A 22,214-nucleotide genomic window follows, 5' to 3' on the forward strand; every position below is an offset into this window, starting at 1 on the left:
CCCTTCCCACTTACCATCACCTAAACTGCTCTTTAAATCATCCCCTAGAATAAGTACAGAGTGAGCCTTTTAATTATATTGCTCTTATATCCTTTCTCTGTTTTCCTCTTTTCTGTTTTATCTAGGAAATCGATTCAGTTATAAAGTTCTAGTACTTGCAGTGGGATCTTATGCAGTATTCACAGGCTCCTCAGCTATGAGATGAGGAGTTGGAACTAAATGAAAAAGGATACCAAGAACATTGATTGAACATTTTACCATGTGCCAGGCACTCCTCTAGTCATTTTACATTTATTAATTCATGTAATCCTTCACAACAACGCAATACAGGGGGTATCAGTGTTTATCCCTGTTGTATAGATGAGAAACTGAGGCTTAGGGAGGTCAAGGAACTCGCTCAGGGTCACACAGCTCATAAACGAAAGAGCCAGGGTTCTTACCCTTGCATTCTGACTCCAGAGCCCATGTTCATAACCACTGCGCTGTAACCCTTCCCTGTGGGGAACACCTTTCTAGCTTTTACATTTGCTACAGTCTTGAAATTTGCAAAACCATCTGCTTCCCTTTCTATAATACCTGTTGTTAGGAAAGAAGAGGTGACTGATCATCTTCTGGCCATCACCTGGGGTTGACGGGTATAGAAGATGAAGAGGTTAGGAGTACTCAGATGAAGCTCCATTTCTACTTGAGTTAAAATTACCTGGTCCAAAAAGAAGAATGCAATTCTTATTAGGTATTAGTTTGCTGTATTTCTTGGTACCCAAGCTACTTGTACTGGCTCCGAATATGGGAATCCTCTAGGGCCCTTTGAGAAGAAGGAACAGAGCTGGGCGATGGCTTTGTGCCCTTTGTTAGAAATGCTGCCCTGTGTCGGTGCTGCTGTGAATGAGTCAGGGAGGCTTCTGAAACATGGGTTGCAACCCTTGCTCCTCTCAACCTCTGTAGCTCTTTGCTGCCCTTGTGATTTTTTTTCTTTTTTTAAGATTGCTTTTGATTTCCATTTCTATCTAATTGAATAATAATACACTTCCCAGAGGAATGGCAATATTGGGGGGCAGCAGTATGCATTTTCAGTTTTAGGATTTGGCTTTAGTAAAAATGCACCTGACTTCAAAGCTGAAGCCCATGTCTCTCAAGAGAAAAACACTGGCTAGACTTATTTAACTTTACAGTCCCAGGCTTGACGTTCTTCTGATCTTCCATCTTCTCTCCGTCTAGTCCTGAATGGCATGGAATGCTCTACTCCCAAGCTGACAGCAAGAAGAAATCAAACCTCATGATGTCTCTCTTTGAGCCTGGTCCAGAACCTCTCCCATGGCTAGGGAAAATGGCACAGTTGGGTCCTATTTCAGGTATAACCCAGATCAGATTTTACTTATCTTGACTTTGTTTTCTCTCTGCTATTCTGAATGGCTCTGACTGCAATCAGAGAGCTGTGTGATCTCCCTTATGGGTGTGCTGTGGTCTCTAATGCTGGATATGTGCATGGAGAACCCCAGCAGAGTGTGATGTTTGAACTTTTAACTTTACATCAAGTAAATGACATTTAGGTTGCTTTAAGTAAATGTAAATGCTCTGACTGCTTAGAGTGAAAAGCTACTATCCATAAACATTTTTTTCTTCAGTGCACTATTTTCAACTCCACTCACCCGTCATTTCTACCCGTCATTTCTAGATAATTTAATCCCCTTCCTTCTTGAAACTGTTTTCCCTTAGCTTTCCTAACATTGCATTCTTCTGATATTTACTTTTTCCTTTGGCAGCTTTGCTTTTTCTTGTCATTTTGTCTTGTCTTCCTCTTGCCTCATGATTTTCAAGATGTTATTCTTTGCCTTTTTCTCTTGGATTATTATTCTGTCTTGATTATTTCATCAGCCATTATAGCTTCAGACTCCCCCAGATGTATAACTCTAGTCCTACTTGATCTCTCCCTAGAACTCGCATATCATATTTCCAGTTCCCAGTTAGATCTGTCCACCTGGATATTCTGCCATAGTACCAATCAGCTCAGCATGTTTGTTACAGAAACCATCATCTCTTAACCCTTCCCTCCTAAACTGTTCCTTTTTCTGATTTTCCCACTCCTTCTGATTGAGGCCTAAGTACTCCTGGGTACTCAGGCTCCAACTATAGAGTCATCCTGGACTCATTTGGGCCCATTTCAATTTCAGGAACATCTACCAAGCTAACTTTTAGGGGATAAAAGCAGGAGTTGCTCAAAGTCTAGTGGAAAGTGGAATAATAAACACAGACTGGTACAAGATCAGAGTTGGCCTGGATGATCAGCTCTGCCTAGAGGACTCAGGAAGATCTTCATAGAGGAGGGACACCCTTACTGGGGTTTGAAGAAGAAGATTTGCTGAGCTAATGAAGGAAGAAGGGGCATTCTGGACAAATGGATCACCTATAGAAAAGCAAAGCTAGAACAAAAGTATGAGAGTAGGGGTGGGAGGGCCAGATGGTAGGTTATTGGCAGTGGTTGGAATAGGGCAGGCCTGATTTGAAATGTGAAGAGCTGAGACTATTTTGCAGATACTGGGAAGCCACTGAAGGGGATGCATATGAGAACAGTAGAGATACCAGTTAGGAGACTTTGTATTCTGGGTACTAGGGCCCCCTGGAATTGTGTAGTATGGCTGAAATTCAAGTGAGAGCTAATAAATTTGCAGTTAGATAATTCTGGGGATGCCCGGGTGGCTCAGTCAGTAAAGCATCCGACTCGGTTTCGGCTCAGGTCATGATCTCAGGGTTGTGAGATCAAGCCCTGCATTGGGCTCCGTGCTCAGTGTGGACTCTGCTTGAGTCCCTCTTCCTCTCCCTCTGCTCCTCCCCTGCTCGTGTGCATGAGCACTGTCTCTCTCTCAAATAAGTAAACAAATAAAATCTTTAAAAAAAAAAAAGAGAAAGAGATAGGTAGGTAGGTAGATAGATAGATAGGTAGATAATTCTGTGGAGTGTGGATTTGGAAAGTTAGAAGTCTACTGTGACAGTCCTGGAGATGTAAGGATGAGAGCCAGAACAGGGGCAGTGGCTGGGAATAGGGATGATGGGGATCCATGCAAAAGATATTCAGGAGGCAGAATCAACAGTGTTTGGATATGAGAATAAAGGAAATGGAGGTGTTGAGAATGATCCCAGGTTTCTGATTTGGGCTGCAGGGTGAAAGGTGATACTGTTGATTGGAACAGAGAACAGAGGAGGAAGAGTAGATTTGGAAAGACATCTTTTGTGCATGTTGAATTTATGCCTGTGAGATTTAGGTGGAAGTGGCTAGAGACAATTCCTGTAAGAGTTTCCAAAAGAGGGCAGAGTTGTATATATAATTTTTAGTTATAAGCATACCACTGATAGGTAAAATGGTGAGAATGAGGGCAATTGCTTAGGGCAGTGGTTCAAACATTTGAGTTTTTGTGTATAAAACAAAGAAAAAAAAAAACCAGAAGAACTTGTTTAAAAATTGTTTCCTGGGCCCCCCTTAAAGAGATTCTGATTCAGTAGGTCTGGATTCCAGTCCAGAACTTGCAGGTTTAATATTATCCAAATGATTACAATCCAGGGGATCCATAACCACACGTTAAGAAGCCCTAGCCTCAGGAAAGTATGTAATTAAGGCAAAAAGAGAGCCAAGGACCAAACCCCCTAGAAAAGACTAACTATGGGGACAGTGGAAAGGGCACTAATAAAGGAAAAGTAGAAGAAATGATGTCACAGAAACCAAGAGAATAGAGATACTCAAGAAGAAAGTACAGTGTCTCATACACATGTACGATACATGGCCTGCATACCCTGTCTTATACACATGTGCATGCATGTCAGTTAGGCCTGAAGGATGCCTCTGCCACTGAAGCTTAGAAAAGAGTTTTGACTGAATATAGACCCTAGAAGCTAGGTGGTAAGCTTTTTCAGTAAACGGCCAGATAGTAAATATTTTAGACTTTGCAGGCCATATGATCTCTGTCGTAACTGCTAAACTCTGCCATTGTAGCCCAATACATAAATGAATGGGAGTGACATATTCCAATAAAATATTCTTTATGGACACCAGATTTTGAATTTCATATAATTTTCACGTGTCATGAATATTCTTTTGATTTTCCCCCCAACTATTTAGAAAATATAAAAACCTGGGCGCCTGGGTGGCTCAGTTGCTTAAGTGGCTGCCTTCGGCTCAGTTCATGATTCCGTGGTCCTGGAATCGAGCCCTGCATTGGGCTCCCTGCTCAGCGAAGAGCCTGCTTCTCCCTCTCCCTCTGCCTGCCTCTCTGCCTACTTGTGCTCTCTCTGTCTCTCTGTCAAATAAATAAATAAAATCGTTAAAAAATAAAAACTATAAAAACCATTTTTAACTCAAAAACAGGCAGCAGGCCAGCTCTTGAGCTAGGATGCAGGGGCTGGGGTCTTAAAGTTCACACAGGAAAAGAGATATGACTTTGGTTCCAAATAAAACAAAGAACTGAAACCTTTGAGTAAAGCTAGGAATGTAGAAGGTCTATCCCCTCAGTGAGAGGATAACAAGAAAAATTCTACCCATTGTCTCTACCTGCTTTTCCAGATTAAAAAAAAAAAATGGAAGTCTCCTATGAGAAATTGAAGCCCAACTTCTGCACCTGCAGACTGACACTACCTGTTCTGAAGTGGGGCTCTGCAAAATCAAATAATGCACCAAAAACTGTTTCTGAAGCAATGAAACCCAGGGTATATCCTCCAGAGTTAATATAATGTCAACCCAGGGCAAAAGGACTTCTGTCAAAAAAAACATCCCCACTGAAGATGAGTTCCTGATTTGAAGAAGAGTCTTTAAATTACGCAAGGATTCCTTTGAAGGGAGGATTAGCACCTTGAGAACTTAATCTGAAAGAGACTGCAGAATGAGTGTTGTAAATGACTCAAGAGTTTTAGGAAGGAATAGAAACCAAGAGGAAAGAAGAGGACACTATGAATCAAGAGTCATTTGATCTCTACAGGAGATTTTTTGGTGGCTTTGTAAGAGGAGCTTCAGTCCATGGTTAGCCAGGAGGCTAGTGGAGGAATGAGTTAGAGATGAGGAAACGAACGTGACAAGTTTGCCACAAGAGGCAAGAAATAAGGCAGTAATTAGAAAGCACAGGGCAGAGGAAGCTGTGTGTGTGTGTGTGTTAGGATGGAGAGATTCCTCACCTCCTAGTCTCCCTCTGTAGCATTCCTAAATTCATTCAGCCTTTTCATTCATTTGCACTGCTCTTGACTTGTTCTGGTTTTTTTGTTTGTTTGTTTGTTTTTTACATTTCATTTAGATCAAAGGTCAGCTAACCAATGCCTGTTGGCCAAACTAGCCTACTGCTTATTTTGTAAATAATGTTTTACTGTAAAGTTTCATTACACAGTCATATTCATTTATGTGATCTATGTGTTATGTAGGGCTGCTTTCCTGCTTCAGTGGCAGAGTTGGGTAGTTACAACAGACCATATAACCCACAAACTCTAAAATATTTACTGTCTGGGCCTTTTGCAGGATAAGTTTGTCGACCCCTGACCTAGACTGTTGTTACATTTTTCCCACAGATACCTATCCATAATCTTAAGATGTAGCATTCAAATACCTTTCTATTCTAGCTTCCAATCCAGCAGTGCTTGGTTTGTTACACATATTCTTCATTCAGATTGAACTGCTTTTTACCCTGCCCCTTATTCATTTATTCCTCCCTCGGGGTTCTGTTCTTTTTTTCAAATTAAGATAATAAAGCTAACATTTTATTGAACTTTGTACGAGGCACTGTGCTAGACATGACGAAATATATAATCTCATTTGATTCTCAAGACAGTCTTGTGAGGTTAGGATTAAAAAGGCTTTATTACATATAGAGGGGAGGGGGTTCAGTCCTTCTTGACTTTCACTTTCCTCATGGCCACCAGGACGTGGCTCAACTCTTCTCTCTTCCTTTTGGCACAGATGTCCCCACCCTGTTCTTGATGAACTCGAGGGCATGCTTGTCCTTGGAGACTTGGAGCAGCTCCATGGCATACTGTTTGTATGGGGCTTGAATCATGTCCCAAAGGAACTTGGAGTACTTGGTGAGGTGCCCGCAGTATCGGCTGTGCCTGGCCTTGCTGATACTCTTAGTCATCTTGTCGCCCTTGTAGAGGCCCGTGGCCATAGGGTAGCGCAAAGTCATGGCCGCTGCTCAGCTGGGGTTTTTCTTTTTTTTTTAATTGAAGTGTAATTAGCATACAGTGTTTCAGGTGTACAATATAATGATTCAACAATTCTATGCATGACTCAGTGCTCATCGTGGTAAGTGTACTCATAATCCCCTCTATCTGTTTCACCCATCCCCCGTACACCTCTCATCTGGCAACCACTAGTTTGTTTTGTGTTTAAGAGTCTGGTTTTTTTTGTTTGTCTCTTTGTTTTGTGTCTGAAATTACACATATGAGTGAAATCATGTGGTATTTGTCTTTCTCTGACTTATCTCACTTAGCATTATACAGGTTAGATCCATCCACATTGTTACAAATGGCAAAATCTCATTCTTTTTTAAAAAGAATAATATTCTGAATAATATTCCAGTGCATGTATGTGTGTGTGCGCTCATGTATCTATCTATCTATCTATCCATCTATCCAGCACATCTTCTTTATCCATCTATCTATAGATGGACACTTAGGTTGCTTTCATATCTTGGCTATTTTATTAATATTGCAGTAAACATAGGGGTGCATATATCTTTTCATTTTCTTTGGGTAAATACCCAGTACTGGAATTAATGAATCATGGTAATTCTATTTTTAATTTTTTGAGGAACCTCCATACTGTTTTCCACAGTGACTGCACTAATTTGTATTCCCACCAACATTGCCCAAGGGTTTCTTTTTCTCCACATCCTGACCAACAGTTGTTATTTTTTGTTTTTGCTTGTTTTTAAAGATTTATTTATTTATTTATTTATTTATTTGAGAGAGAGAGAGAGTGTACCTGTGGGGGTAGGGACAGAGGGAGAGAATCTTTCAAGCAGACTCCTCTCTGAGCGGGGAACCCGACGCAGGGCTCGGAACCATGACCCATGAGATCATGTCCTGAGCCGAAACCAAGAGTCAGATGCTTAACTGAGCCATCCAGGAACCCCTATTTTCTGTGTTTTTTATTTTAGTCATTCTGATGATATCTCATTATGGTTTGATTTGCATTTCCCTGATGAACACTGATGTTGAGCATTTTTTCATGTGTTGGCCATTTGTATGTCTTCTTTGGAAAAATATCTGTTCAGGTCCTCTGCCTATTTTTTAATTGTATTATTTGTTTTTCTGGTATTGAATTGTATAAGTTCTTGATATATTTTGGATATTAACCCCTTATCGGATATAATCAGTTACAAATATTTTCTTCCATTCAGTAAGTTGCCTTTTTGTTGTATTGATGGTTTTCTTTGCTGCACAAAAAGCTTTTTATTTTGGTGTACTCCCAATAGCTTTATTTTGCTTTCATTTCCCTTGCCTGAGGAGACGTACCTAGAAAAATGTTTCCACGGCTGATGTCAAAGAACTTGTTTTATTTATTTATTTATTTATTTATTTATTTATTTATTGTCAAAGCAAGGCATGCAAAACAGTACGCTTGTTTATACTTATCCCTCCTCCTTCTCATTCTGTTCCTAGAAACAGCCACTTAAAACTTCTAATTGTGGGAGGAGTTTTTTTTTTGGTATTTACATTTCTAAATATTGTAAGTATATAACTATTTCTTGGCTTTTTTTTTTTTTAATGTCATTTTGACTTTTTAAGGTTGACTGCTTAGCTCTCTTACCACCACCATCCCCACCCACCCAAGAAGCACATTTTTCCCTTCCTCTATGCTTCCAATGTGGTTATAGTGTTCTTTTTGGGTAAAGCAGTATTCTGTCCTTGTTAGATGATGTGAACGTTATTTATGACTAAGCCATGTGGTACACCAAGTTACACTTTGTTTTGAAACTCTTTGTTCTCTGCACAGTTGTTTTTTTTTAAAAGATATTTTCTTTTTTCTAGCAGGCAAGATAAATGTGCAGTTGACCCTTGAATACTGTGGGGGTTGTGACTTTTAACTCCCCCAGAACTTAACTAGTACGAGCCTACTGTTGACCAGAAGCCTTACCAATAACATAAACAGTTGATGAACACATGTTTTGTACATTATATGTATTATGTACTGCTTTCTTACAATAAAGAAAGGTAGAGAAAAGAAACTTATTTTAAAAACCCTAAGGAAGAGAAAATACATTTAGAGTACTTGTAATTATAGGGAAAATCCTGTGTGTAAGTGGACCTGTACACTTCACACCCATGTTGTTCAAAGGTCGGCTGTCTTCTAATTCTAACTTCCGTTAAAAGGCAGGCTGTGTTGGAAAGACACTGAGGTTCCTCGGAGACTCTGGGAAAGAGCTGGGCAGGCAGGCTGTGGGGGCGGCCAGCACAGATGAGGGCAGCGCAGCCCTCCCTCTGGGCTCTCTCATGGCCTTTCCCTCTACTGCTTTACTTACTTCACTTTTCTTTGCTCTTTTCTGTGTACTTACTGCCAATTCCTAAGTAAAATACATTGTTCAGGTATTTTTGTCAGTGTTCTTTTTTTCCCCTTAGAGTCCTTTCCCTTCCTCTTACTTCATAAATGAACGGTTCGTTCTCTGTGCCTGCTGCGTAGCTGTCAGCCTTCCCTTCCCATCTCTCCTGTGGCTCCCGTATTTTTCTGACTCCTCCTGAGAAAGGAGTACATGGGAAGTAGATGTTTGAAATCTTGGCGTATTCAGAAATGTCTGTGTTTCATCCCTTACACTCAGTTGATGGTTCCGTTGGATATTGAGTGCTGGTTGGGGATCACTTTACCTTAGAGTTTTGATGCATAGCTGTTTTTCTTTTCTGGCCTCATGTGTTGCTACTGAGAGTCTAGTGCATGCTGTCAGGGCTTTGACCCATATCTATTTCCTCTGCACTCCCGGAAGCGCTTCTTTGTGTCCCTCGTGTTCTGGATTTTCAGAATGATGTACTTAGTTGTTGGTCTCTTCATTCATTGTGCTGGGCATTCAGTGGGCCCTTCCATCTGGCAATTCATGTTCTTCAGTCCTGGGAACATGAATCATGTGTTTGATTTCCCTCTCTCTGTATTCTCTGTTCTCCCTTTCTAGAACATTGGTTTATGATTTTTATATAATTTTCTTATCTTCCACCCATTTTTCTATTTTTTTCTTTTCTGATTTCTCATCTTTGGCTTTATCTTGCAACTGCTTTTTTTATTTCTGCTACCATATTTCTTATGTCTGTCTCCTGTTATTTTTTCATAGATGCAGTTTTTTTTGTCTGTCAAACCAGTTACCACATAGAGGCTTCAAACAATTAGAGACAGTACAAGATAGACTGTGGTTAGATGTTGCAATGTTTGGTACTGATACTGAGTGCTGTAGTAGAAAAGGGTCTAGAGAAAGTACTGTGTGCCAGGAACACTTGGGACAACTTTGTGGAGAAGGTGGGATAAGATCTGGACCTGGCATATAAGTGAGTTTGGGTATGTGAGGAACGGCAAGGTTGAGTGGTAGAAAAAGTGTTGCTTTTGCAGGCAGGCCCAGCTGAGTGACTGTGAAGCCTGTGAGGGCCCAACCTCTCTGAGCCTCAGTTCCCTCATCTTCCATGTGACCAATAATATATACACCCCTAGGGTTGCTGTAAGGAAAGAAGTGTATGTGTAAAGTGTTTGAAACTTAATAAATATTCTTTATTCTGTAAGTTCCTTGAGTCCAGAAAAAAATCTTCTCCAGCCACACTTCCTAGCGGAGTGCTTGCTACGTAGGGGGGGCTTAGTATAGCTGATGAGTGAGCAAGTGAGTAAGGGAGTAAATGGATGAGCGAAGGGGAGCACTCCAGTCAAGGGAAGTGACAGAAATAGTGGCAGGGAAGTGAGAAGTAAACGTGCTACATGGAAAAAGACTCCTGGGATCTTGGCCTGGCTAAAAGGGTTTATATATGTGCAAGTATTTGCGGAAATATGTCAGGAAAGCTGGACCGATAATTTTTGGAGGTGCTGGGAGGCGGGGGCACTGACATGTATTGTGGGGCCAGTATAAAATACTTAAATTAATGACCAAATTGGTGTTAGAGAGCTTCTGGCTCAGAGAAACTGGGTTCATTCCAGTTGCCAATATGAACATTTGGGCAAGGGATGTAAGCTCCCTGAACTTGGTGGGGAAATGATCCCAGCTCTCTTGACCCCAGAAGGTGATAGTAATCAGGATAAAATGAGCCAGTAGATATAAGTAGGCTTTATGAGTTTGTGGCAAAGTTTCATTGGCTCAGGAAGCAGGTAGAAAAACAGAAACCTTTATTTATTCACATGGCTAAAAAACCAACCTGACTTTAAATCTTTGAAAGCAATAATTAATAAGCCGTGACGACATGGGGTATATTTCACCAAAAAAAGTATTTCTTCTCTTGCCCTTTTCCTTATTGTGGTTACATACAATTTTCCTCTGGAATTTTCTCAGTGCTTAGACCTATGCTGTCCAGTCCAGTAGCCACTAGATACCTGAGGCTATTTAAATTAAAATAAGTAAAATTTAAAATTCAGTTCCTCAGTCACTCTAGCCACCAGTCAGTGTTCAGTAGCCGCAAGGGCCAGTGGCTACCATCCGATCATTGGGCCAGACTATATAGAATTGCATATGTGTGTTTATATATTTCTTTAAATATGTACTTTAGAATTGTTGCATGTATTAATTTTATTCTCTCTGACCTCAATTGATAAAGCAAATAAGTGAGGCTTGTCTCTTTAAAAACATGAAGCTGTTCTTTTTTTTTTTTTTACCTACATGGGCCTCAGTTAATGGTTTAGTCTCCTACATCAGTGGCTTTCTTTGGAGAACAGGTTCCCTAACCTGAAGGAAGTGAATGGATTTTCTTAATTAGGGAAGTAACAGGATGTAGAAGATTGAATGATTCAGAGAGCTTCTAGCCTAATTGGAAATGTAATTGATTATGTTTTGCCAGATGTCATTTCAAGAATGTGTTTTTCTTTTAAGATGCTAAAGAAAACCCTTATGGAGAAGATGACAATAAGAGCCCATTCCCCCTGCAGCCCAGAAACAAACGCAGTTATGCCCAGAATGTGACTGTCTGGATCAAACCCAGTGGCCTGCAGGTAACATTACCATTCAAGTTGCTTTCCGCTGGGGACAGGGGAGGGATTCTGGCAGGCAGGCGGACATCTGATTTGATTTTCCTTTCCTTTGATACTTAGTAATTCATTTACCTCTAATGTTTGTCATTATTTCCAAAAAGCATTTGAGGTGGCCTACAGTAAAACACATCTGCAGCAAAATCACTTCTTACAAAATTTAGAGCAGTACAAAACCTAGAGGAAGAGGGGAGACCGTTGCGCCAGGGACCCAAGGCGAAATGATAATTTTATGAGCAATTTGGCTCCGAGCTTCCTGCTACCAAGGTCAGAAAAGCAACATGTAGGGTTATATGGTTTTTCTTGTCTGACAGAAGGAAGCATGTCAGTTCTAGAGAGACATATTCTCCTGGCATTGAATTTCAGTGTAAAATTTTTGACATGGTGAGGCATTGACGTAATGGGTTTTATCTTTGACAGCAGTTTTTTGAGAAGGATGTGAAAATCTTCATGGGGTTATTTCTTCTGTCCCCACAGTAGAACCCAAGCAATGGCATTACACCTTAATTCCACCAAAACACTACTTTTATGGGAAGCTAAGATTACACTATTCTCAAGGTATGCTGTTTTCAGGCAAGGTACTCAGTGATATTTCTCCTTCTACTGACGTATGGTCATTTCTGCCTATTTTTTAAAATCACTTTTTTAGCCTTTTTTCTCATTTGAGCACCATCTTTTTTTCTTTGTTCCTCTAATGAGTCCAACCTAAGCCAGATGAGAAGGGGGGGTTAGGCCAGCTGACAAGGGAAATAGCTTCTGTTGATGGCACAGTTTCTTCTTTCCACAGAGACTGGACACATCCTGCCATGGCTAAGGGGGGTAGGGGCTTTGTTGGAAAATAAGGTTCTCTCCTGCCATCCCTGACCCCAGTACTTTCCTGTCAGAAGGAAAGCTGAATTTTTCTTAAATTATTTTTTAAATTTTGTTTTGGTCTGGGTGTATTTTTTTTATTGTGAAAAACGTAACATAAAACTTACCATTTCATCCACTTTAAAGTATACTGAAAATTCAGTGGCATTTAGTATGATCATAATGTTATACAACCATCATCACTGTGTAGTTCTAGAACATTTTCATCACCCCAAGAGGAAACCCTGTACCCATTAAGCAAGTCACTCTACATTCCTGACTTCCCCTAGTCCTTGGCAACCACTAATCTGCTTTTTGACTCTGTGGATTTGCCCTATTCTAGATATTTCATATAAATAGCATCATACAATGTATGACTTTTTTTGTTTGGCTTCCTTCACTTAGCATAATGTTTTCAGTGTTCGGCCATTTTGTAACAAAGATCAGTACTTTATTTCTTTTGATGGCCACCTCTGTTTACCCATTCATTCAGTTGATGAACATTTGGATTGTTTCCACCTTTTGGCTATTGTGAATAATGCTGCTAAGAACAATTGTCAAAATTTTTTTTCTTTTGTTGCTATGCTGTTGTCATAACTAAGAAATCATTACCAATCCAAGGTCATGAAGATTTATGCCTGTGTTTTCTTCTAAGAGTTTTGTAGTTTTAGCTCTTGCATTTAGGTCTCTGAACCATTTTAAGTTTTTTTGTTTTTTGTTTTTTGGGGTTTTTTTTGTATATGGTGTGAAGTAAGAGTCCAGCTTCATTCCTTTGCATGAGGATATCCAGTTGTCCTGGCACCATTTGTTCAAGAGACTATTCCTTCCCCCATTGAATGGTCTTGGCTCCCTGGCCAGAAAGCAGCTGGCTATAGATGTATGGGTTTATTGGGTGTATTTTTGTGAGACGAGTTCACTTCTGTCACTAAGGGATTTATTATCATCAAACATTTTAAAGGAGGGAGGTGCTTTACTAATGTTGAACAGAACAGTGACATTAACTCAGAAGGGAAGCTCATCTTGACACTGCACCTCTGTTCCCATTTTCATTTCTCTAAACATTTAGAGCCATCCTTTTGTATTCTTTCCCCTTTTACCACAGAATCCTAATGCTGAAATCTTTTTACCCTTGATAGACAGATGTACAGAAGATTTTAAGAAATGCAAGGAAATTACCTGAAAAAACACAGACATTCTATAAGGTGAGACTATCAGAATTATAGTGGAAGAGAGTGGGCCCTGGGACGTGTGCCAAAAGTAAATCATTCACAACAGTGAAGAGTATGAACATGGACAGGAATTAGAAATGTTTGGCTTGTGCCTCAGTGTTTTCATTGTTAAAGTCAATAGCAATGATAGGTCCACTGCTGCCCTAAAATCCAAGAATCAGAAGTGCTTAAGTGGCCTGGTTCTGTGCACAAGGCTCCTCTGTCTTGGTGCTGCTGTGAATGGCTGAGGGAAGGAGTCAAAAGAACCTATGGGTCAAAGCCCTGAACTCTCCTCACCACTCTCGTAGGCATATCCAGTCTAACCCCAGACAACCAGGGGGACTTCCTGGGATGATTTCCCAAAACATTCTTACTCTACCAGAGAAGCTGCTTCCAGGAATGACTACTAAAATTGTACTTTTATGAATTGCAAAAGGATGGCCCTCCGGAATCCTCTCTAGCTAATCCAGAACTATTGGTGGAGGGAATAAAGTTATAACTAGTGGATGGAGTTGGGGGTGCCTTTAAGTAAACACCTTGTTTCTTCCCTTTCCATCTGGTGTTTGGCTGAAATGAAGCAGCAGTGTGAGGCGTGCCGTGTTGTCCGTTGTAGCCCAGCTACTAATATTTTGTGGTGCACACAGCCTACCCCAGGCTAGCATCTCTTCTGGAGAACATACGTGCCACTTTGTCTGGGTGTTATCTCATTACCTTTATGTCACTGTTGTCTTCAAACCTAATTATGTGGCAAGCTGGCGAAATCAAGCAAGAGCAATCTTAATCAGAGTTCAGAGAGCTGCTCAGCCAGCCATGCCCTCCCTCCCCATGAAGCCCATAGCTCACACAGGCCCTTGATGACCACTCCCGGCTGTAATCCCTTTCTCCCCTACAGTCGTCACCTGTCTATTCAAGAAGGCACACTTGTACTTTGGCCTTCCTCTGAACTTTTCACTTGTTAACAGATGATAGTAGAGAGGTGGTCAGAAAACCCACTTCTCTTTTCTGGCTTTATAGAATCCCACATATCAGCTGTGGAAGGGCCTCTGCCAGGCACCTGCGTCAGCCCCTGCAGTGGGCAAACAAGAGGTCATCCTTGCTTTATAAATGAGACCACTGAGACCCAGAGAGGCTACACAACTGGCCTAGATTGCACTGCTAAGTGGTTGATGGGGCTCTTTGTATTTCTCCGCTTCCATCCACGGCCCGATCCTCCTTTTCATGGCCGTCTTTCAGGTCAGACTGCTTGAATCCCCCAGAGCCTCCAAGCATGTTCACTGTTGTTCGGTCTGAGGCCCAGCCAGAGAGAAGGCCCCAGAGGGTTCAGAGCCCTCTGAGGTTTGGGACTAGCCTTTTCCATGCCTGAGTATTGGGAAAAGTCATCCTCCCGAGAGTTGGGAGTGAATGAAATGTGTGCGAAGCGTCTCACCGTGTTTGGTGTAAGCGCTCATCGGCTGTGGTGGTGACCACCTGTGTTTCGGTCAGCCAGCTTTCTGATCACCTGTAGAGGAACTCTCATGTCATCACACCCTCTTGTTACTGGTGTCTCTGTACAAGCACTTGTTCTCCTGTGAAAATGCTCACTTAAGTTTGGGGATCAAGAAAAACGTAGTTTAAGTTGAGGACTTAGAAAGTATGTGACAAGGAAAATACATTTCAGGAACATTGGTGGGTTTTTTGTTTTTTTTTAATCTTGTTTCAGGAGCTAAACCGTTTACGAAAGGCTGCCCTGGCATTTGGTTTCCTGGACCTGCTCAAAGGGGTGGCCGACATGCTGGAAAGGGAGTGCACGCTGCTGCCCGACACAGCGCACCCGGACGCCGCCTTCCAGCTGACGCACGCCGCGCAGCAGCTCAAGCTGGCCGGCACCGGCGGCTCCGAGTACGCCGGCTACGAGCACAACATCACGCCTTTGCACACAGACTTCTCCGGCAGCAGCACTGAAAGAATGTGAAGCGGACTTTGGGAGCCTTCCTGCTTTTTTCATTTCAGGTGAAAATGATTTAGGGTAAAAACTTTCCAATTTATTCACCTCTGCAAGAGCCCCCCGAAAACCTCCCTGAGGCTGCCTCAGAAGCACCACTTGCTGGTTTCAGTACTCTGCTAGAATCTGAGGAGGGTTCTGAAGGCTGGTCGGCTGCTTCGGCTTTGACCTTAGCTTTCTGGGGCTGAGTCTTTAAGCCCAAAAAACCACTGTTCCTCCCACGGTGGGCACATCTTCTGAGAATCTTAAAGGACTGATGAGCACAGAGCTCTCCCCACTTCCTCAGGAAACCCAATCAGCAAGGGTTCTCTGGCTTCCTGAAAGGCACCTTCTCTCCTCTCCTCTCCCAACTGTAAGGACATTTTCCAGCTTCCGTCCTTGGAATGAGCAGCCCAAACTGTCTGGGATTTGCTAAATACAAGCTCAATACCATTAAGTTTCAGAACTGTCCTTAGAACTTGGGCAAAAACTTGATGGTAACCCTTTGGTGCTTTTAGTATGTCTTGAGATACAGACTTTTAAACAGCAACCATAAATGTATAAAATGATTCCCACTTCTTCAAGTTTTGTTTTTTTTAATGAAAATAAAATACTTGGTTTTCTATAAAATAGATTCACTGGGAAAGTAATGGGTCTTTGCCTTTCAGTCTGTCCTATCACCTGAATGTAATCAACTTCCTAAGTGACACAGATTCATAAATCCTGAGAGGTCCTTGGGTTCCATGTGAACTTCCTTGTTTCTGACACTGGTTAAGTCTCTGCCTAAGCCAGGTTCCACCCAAGTGGTTTCTGACTGATCACTGTAGTCAGTTACGGTACCAGTTCATCATGACATTAGGCCAGTCAGGTAACTTCTCCGAGCTTTCTGTCATCAATGCTTTTCAGATTGCTCTGTGGACTTCCTGGGGTTATCCCTCCCGCAGGCTTCACCCCCAAGCAACCATTTTCACATGCGGAATTTAACATTTTACCATGCTATATATTTTTTCTGAACAAAGGACTTTATCATTAACAACTTGAAAACCTATCAGACTAAATGATCTTTGAACACAAGTTGTTAGGATTTTGATTGTAAATGTTTAATAGAAATACACAATGTTTTGCTTTCTCAGCAATAGTTGATAACAATTACTAAGAATACAGGATTCTGCCACAAAGATGCAGCATATACTGCAAAGCTGATCTGTCCAAATAAACAGAAAGTCAGGTGAAAGAACATCAGAAGTTAACACAAACAAGTGTTGACAGAAGTTACAGACATGCAAGATACCCTTCAGTGCAATGAACTTGTAAAAAAAAAAAAAAAAATCAGCCAGCCTATGCTAATCCGATGTTTTTAGGTCAAACCAAGTTTCCGTGTCGGGCTCAGAGAAACAGCGTAGCTCATGGTGTCTCCTCTCCCCCAAGAACAATAGGAATGGCAGAACAGAACTACCATGCTCTTAAATTCTTTTATACAAGCATTACTTCTAACACATATTTTACTGTCTTAACTTGGAATGTTTTAGAGGAAACAATATTTTTGACAATAGCCAAACTTTACAATGTCTACATTTTTCTCAGTTCCTCTGTGGGTGGGTTTCCCGCCAGGAAGCTTTTATTAAGCTTCTCCCGCCAAAGTTCTCACTGTTTTCCCTCTCCGAGAGCAGACCAGTGAAACAACAGGAGAACAAAGGCAGGCGTTTCTGAGGTCAGTTCCGCCAGTCACTGACAGGTTTACAAGGAAATGGACTCGGCCAGTGCAGAGGAAGAGAGCCGTTTGATGTATGTGCACAGCCCAGGCCTGGTCTGCAGGCGTGTTCCATCCGCTTGTGGTTGCCGCAGGCCACACTCCAGCAGCTGTCTTACTGCCGGTTTGACCCTTCTGGCACCTGTAGCCATCTGGGGTTGGAACTCTTACAATCTCACGGTTTTCTAAACTAATGTTTCATCTTTCGTTAGTGTTGAAGGTCGTTCTGATTTAGCTAGAAATGAAGTAAGTGACCATGGTGTTCCAAGATTCTGACTGGTTTCTCCCAGGTCATTCTGTGCCTCCTCAGTGTGCACACAGGTAAGCACTGTCGTGACAGGTGGTGGTAGAAGCCAAAAGACGCTCAGAGGTACTAGGTGTTCTCTAGCCCCACTCAGACTCAGAAGTGTTTTATCAATGCCACCCCACTTAACAGACAACCCCTTGGGTACAGAAGGTATAAGGTCCTGCCTAAATCACTTTCACAGCCTCCTGCAGAGGCAACAGTGCTTTTTTTTCCCCGAGCAACAGCTGAAATAAACAGTGCCAACTGTAAGAATGGCCGGTACCTGGTAGGGTTAGGGCACTGAAGCAGGACCTCTGGCCCGTGTGAGAGCAACTGGACAAGGAGTGCATGGGGGTAGGGCTGAGTCTCTTGCTGTTGTTAATGGAACAAACGAGAACAAACCTGTCATCAGATATCAGGAATCCATGTCATGCAAGTACTACGCTAAGATAATTCTGTAAATTCAGGAATGTTACTGGGGGGAAAGGGAATATAGCCTGAGAATTTAATCATTTAACTTTAAAAAAACTTTTACATCAGTACAAGAAGGTAAAACTGTAAGAATTATAGATTAGGCTCAAACTGGCAAGATGTCATCTAAATCTTTTTAGTGGACCTTTTTCTTTTTTTGTCCATAGCGCCGCCTGCGCTGTTTATAAAGGTGACGGAAATTTACGTACAACCCTGAAAAAGAAAAAGGCAATGAGAAAAGGCAATCTTTGTCTTTGTTCCTAACCAGAAGCTCTTGGGGCAGGGACAGTCTCTAGCTGGCTGCTTATCCTCGCCCACGGCACTCTGCTTCCTGCAGGGCGCTGGGGAATCACAACTCTGACCAAGTTCTCATCGATGCACGAGACACCACTTGCTTTTTTCCCAGTGGGTTTACTGTTTGATTTTCTCCCATATTCTAATGTGAAAATTTTCAAACATACAAAAAGAGTAAAATACTGTACAGTGAACCAACACTTAAGATCTAAACTTTAACTTTTTATTATATTCACTTTGTCACCTGCTCATTCCCATCTCATTTTTGATGCATTTCACTGTAAGTTGCAGACATCAGTATACTTCACCCCTAAACATTTCATTAATTAGAGTTCAGTTTTCCTTTGTTCTTTCAAGGGAAGATTTACATAAAATGAAATCTATAAATCTGAAGTATAAAAACAACCCAATTTTTAATTCAAGGCTACACAGTAACATGTATTAAGCAATAGTCTAAAAGGTATGAAACACTTTTCTAGGAAGTAAATTAGAAAATGCAGGATTTTCAGCGTCAGAAAAAACGTTCAATCCTACTTGACCACTAACTAGTTCTATGGCTTAGCCTCACCTCAGTTTCCTCATTGTACAAGGTTAAAAACACCTATTTTCATTGAGAGAATGTATGTTTACAAAAGCACTTTGATCTATATGCAAACGTAACTGGGTGTAGTACTGCTTCTAAATTACACAAATTTAAGATTTCATTCTAAAGAATTAGAACAACTACATTATAGGCAAACTAAATATGAGTATAAAACTTCGTAAATTAGAGTGTACAACAACATAACACAAGGAAAAGCCAGTAGGGTTAATGCACATTAAAATACTTCTACCCTTCTAACTTTTCTAGTAAGGGTCTTTCCAATACTTATTCCTCTTTAACACATTCAGTATGCACACCTCATGGAGCCTGGTTGCAGTAACACTAGGTTTATCCAGTAACAGAGGTAAAGAACTCGTACTGAGTTCTTAATGAGTGCATTTTCCAAATTGAAGCATATTCCCTTCAAGGGCCAAACATTTTAACATATTTTGGTTAGAAAGCTATCTGAAAGAAATTATAGCCTTTCTGAAATAGGAAAGAAGGAGAAACTGGATAAAACCTTTGACCAAAAAAAAAAAAAAACCTTTGGCAAATGATCTATGCCCATGATGTGTAATATTTAACTGTGCTTCTGCCATGCACTGCTACCCCGAGTGGCTCCTAAGGGTGCAGGGCTCTTGTCCCCCAGTGCTACATGAACTGAGCTTTCTGGCTTCTTGCACTTACTTTTTGTGGTCTTCCTCTCACTGGGGTAGCTAGCCTCCCTGATGGCCCCCAATGATCCTACCTCCTGGTATCTCATACCCTTGTGTATCCCCTCCCATACTGTATCAGGTTGGTCTGTGTAACCAACAATACAGCAAAAGTGATTGTATGTCACTTCTGAGATTAGGTGATAAAAGGCAGTGGGGACATGATAAAGGTGTGAGTCGTATCTACAATGGTACTCATATTACAATATATAAATGAGTCAAATCAACATGGTGTATACGTTAAATGTACACAATGTTATATGTCAAATATATTTCTATAAAAAATAGATACTTTTTTAAAAGATGTTATTTATTTGTCAGAGAGAGGAAGAGCATATGCAGGGGGGCGCTCCAGGCAGAGGGAGAAGCAGGCTCCCCGCTGAGCAAGGAGCCCAACCTGGGGCTCGATCGCAGGACCCCAGGATCATGACCTGAGCCAAAGGCAGACGCTTAACCGACGGAGCCACCCAGGCGTCCCTGTAGATACATTTTTTTAAAGGCAAAAAAACAGTGTGGCTTCTGGCTCTCACACCACTTGCTCTGGGGGAAGCCGTATCCTGAGCAGCCACATGGAAAAGTACTGTGGCAAGAAACTGAAGCCTCCTGTTCACAGTTACGTGAGCTTGGAGCAGATCCTCCAGCCTCAGTCAAGACTGCAGAAACTGCAGCCCCCACCGGGCTGACAGCCTGACTGAAACCTCAGGAGGCACTCTGAGCCCCCCAGCTAGGCTGCTTTCTGACCCTCAGAAGCCATGTGAGGTAATAAACATTTGTTGTCTTAAGCTACTAATACACTATCTGCTGTCATATCCTGTTGCTAGAAGACCAGACAGCCATACTTACTTAGGGCTACCTGAGTAACTAAGCCATACTTACTTAGGGCTACCTGAGTAACATTGTGAACTAAAACAGAGAAATATATAAATTATATTAAAATGCATTAGAACTAAGGACGCCTGCATGGCTCAGTTGGTGAAGCATCTGCCTTCAGCTCAGGTCATGATCCCAGGGGCCTGGGACCGAGCCCCACGTCGGACTCTGCTCAGTGGGCAAGCCTGCTTCTCCCTCTCTCTCTGCTGCTCCCCCGCTTGTGCTTGCTCACTCTCTCTCTCTCTGCCAAATAAATAAAATCTTTTTTAAAAAATGCATTAGAACTTTATCTAAACAGTCCTTATGATTAGGGAGGCTTTATTTGCAATAATTAGGTTTACTTCTTCTAGTTCTTAGTTTTTATGAATTAAGGCAAAGATTTGTGATTTTTATATAAACTAATATATAAGCTGGTTTTACAGTAGTGGGGCAGGGGGGGCTTTCCTGTTATTAGGTAGAAGCTTTATGACATCTCTTGGCTGCTCAGAGGCCTTCACTGCCTTCTTCCTTCCTTGCTGCCAGTGGTATTACCACCTCTGTAAACTTTGGATAAGGAATGTATCAATGAAATTAGTGAAATTAAAATGTGCTTCTTATTCTACTTTAAAAGAGCTTCTTCTATATTGTTTTAAACATGAAATATGGTGAATTCCAACTGACCCAAGAGCATACCAAGAAGACAACTCAACCACTGGTGATTTGGAAGAAATACATAGCATTTTCTCCTCATGGGCCTGTTGTATAAAATAATGTTTCTCTAACTCTATACTACTCTTCTGGAAATAAAAATCCTAATAAAGGCTTTGAAAGCTTTGAATCATTTAACTCTACCCTCTAAGAAGTGACAGGAAAAAGTCTATTACAGAGCCAATACTTACCTAAAAATAATATTATAAGATAAATCTGAAGAAAAAAGGAAAATCTAACTTTGATTTTCACTGGATATGGCAACGTGAAACTGAATCTTCCTGTTTCGTTGAATACTGGAATGGACTGGATCACTGAGACAGCTAAAAGCAGAAACAAGAACCTGTCAGAAGCATATGAAATACAGTGCCAACCAGTGAGAGAAGCTTCTACCCGCCACAGTGTCAGTTCTGGGTGTGCAGAAAATGGTTCCTTCCCCTTAGTACAGAGGGCTCATGCCTATTCTAGTTCTCCCCCTAGTTTTCATAAGCGATGAGCCTCCAAGCTGACAACAACAAGATGAATGAGGAACATTCATCTTGACAGCACTGAGCTTTAGTTCTCTATTCTATAAAATGGAGAGAAAACTCCCTACCTGACCCACTCACTAGGTGTCTGTCAAAATTAAATGAAGTCATTAATATGAACCTGCTTTGGAAAAATTCTAAATACCATATAAATAGGAAGCATGCAATACATGAACGCACAGCTTCCAAACCTCACAAAAACGAGCTACTTCCCTGGAATAGTCTGGGTACCAGGAGTATTATGGAAGGAAGCCACTAGAAAGAAAGTCTTAAGTCTAACACCTGTGTATCAGACTAAGGCTGGCAGAGGAAGGAAGAAAGCTTTGGCCTATCAGCTTAGCTATCCTTTGGAACTAAGCTTATAAAACCTAGTGTTCTTGAAAGTACCTTCTGCCAAACATCCCAGAGGATACAAGGGAATCCACACAGTGTAACGAAGCCATGTGAGCACCTTCCAATCCATGTCAATGCAGGAAAGCATGTAGAAGGGGTACCTATTGGAAATAAGGAATTCGGATGTGAAAAGCCACTTCAGGTCCTGAATGCAGCCCTAGAACATCATTCAAGAAATAGAATTTCACAATTGGCCACACATGGCTTCAGAACAGAATGATAATCCTGGGCTATCTACCCACAAACTCCCATCACATTCTTCCCCCAATTTTCAATGGATGTGAACTCTCTTTGATGGTAGACTAAGTTTAGGTCCTATAGGAACCCTCTTTGGAATAGTTCAGTTTATGGAATGAATGCTCAAAAGCTTTTTGCCTTTATTACTAGTTCTGATCTATGTTCTAAGTAGGTAAGGATGACAGACACCTTGACAATTTATCTCCAGATAAGTGA

The 22,214-nt window shown here is 41.4% G+C and overlaps 2 protein-coding genes, 1 long non-coding RNA gene and 1 pseudogene across 12 annotated transcripts in view; 1 reads left to right on the forward strand and 3 right to left on the reverse strand.

Moving 5' to 3' along the window:
- INTS14 (integrator complex subunit 14) overlaps positions 1–15,817 on the forward strand; it is a 28,325-nt gene extending 12,508 nt beyond the window's left edge. For 7 of the 9 annotated variants that reach the window (XM_078079189.1, XM_036087171.2, XM_078079192.1 and 4 more), the window contains 4 exons: positions 1,219–1,352; positions 11,016–11,134; positions 13,156–13,221; positions 14,927–15,817. In XM_078079189.1, coding sequence (XP_077935315.1) covers positions 1,219–1,352; positions 11,016–11,134; positions 13,156–13,221; positions 14,927–15,178 — 571 coding nt within the window. In that variant the 3' untranslated portion in view covers positions 15,179–15,817. Of the gene's footprint in view, positions 1–1,218; positions 1,353–11,015; positions 11,135–11,647; positions 11,747–13,121; positions 13,222–14,926 lie in introns of those variants that run through there. The other 2 variants (XM_078079194.1, XM_078079195.1) reach the window with 2 other exon arrangements.
- On the reverse strand, positions 5,854–6,152 carry LOC118532527 (large ribosomal subunit protein eL36 pseudogene; annotated as a pseudogene).
- A 445-nt stretch (positions 15,818–16,262) lies between the features above and the next one.
- The window catches only part of HACD3 (3-hydroxyacyl-CoA dehydratase 3), a 40,664-nt gene continuing 34,712 nt past the window's right edge, over positions 16,263–22,214 (reverse strand). For both annotated transcript variants that reach the window (XM_036087198.2, XM_078079196.1), the window contains 3 exons: positions 21,756–21,862; positions 21,033–21,164; positions 16,263–17,907 (listed from right to left, as the gene is read on the reverse strand). In XM_036087198.2, coding sequence (XP_035943091.1) covers positions 17,831–17,907; positions 21,033–21,164; positions 21,756–21,862 — 316 coding nt within the window. In that variant the 3' untranslated portion in view covers positions 16,263–17,830. The remainder of the gene's footprint in view (positions 17,908–21,032; positions 21,165–21,755; positions 21,863–22,214) is intronic.
- On the reverse strand, positions 18,378–21,018 carry LOC118532535 (uncharacterized). Its single transcript, XR_004915765.2, has 2 exons — positions 20,171–21,018; positions 18,378–20,137 (listed from the first exon to the last, which is right to left on the reverse strand). It is a non-coding gene; the product is annotated as an uncharacterized LOC118532535 (long non-coding RNA).

The sequence above is a fragment of the Halichoerus grypus genome, chromosome 8 (genome assembly GCF_964656455.1).
Source record: "Halichoerus grypus chromosome 8, mHalGry1.hap1.1, whole genome shotgun sequence".
In the NCBI taxonomy this organism is placed as follows: Eukaryota; Metazoa; Chordata; class Mammalia; order Carnivora; family Phocidae; genus Halichoerus; species Halichoerus grypus.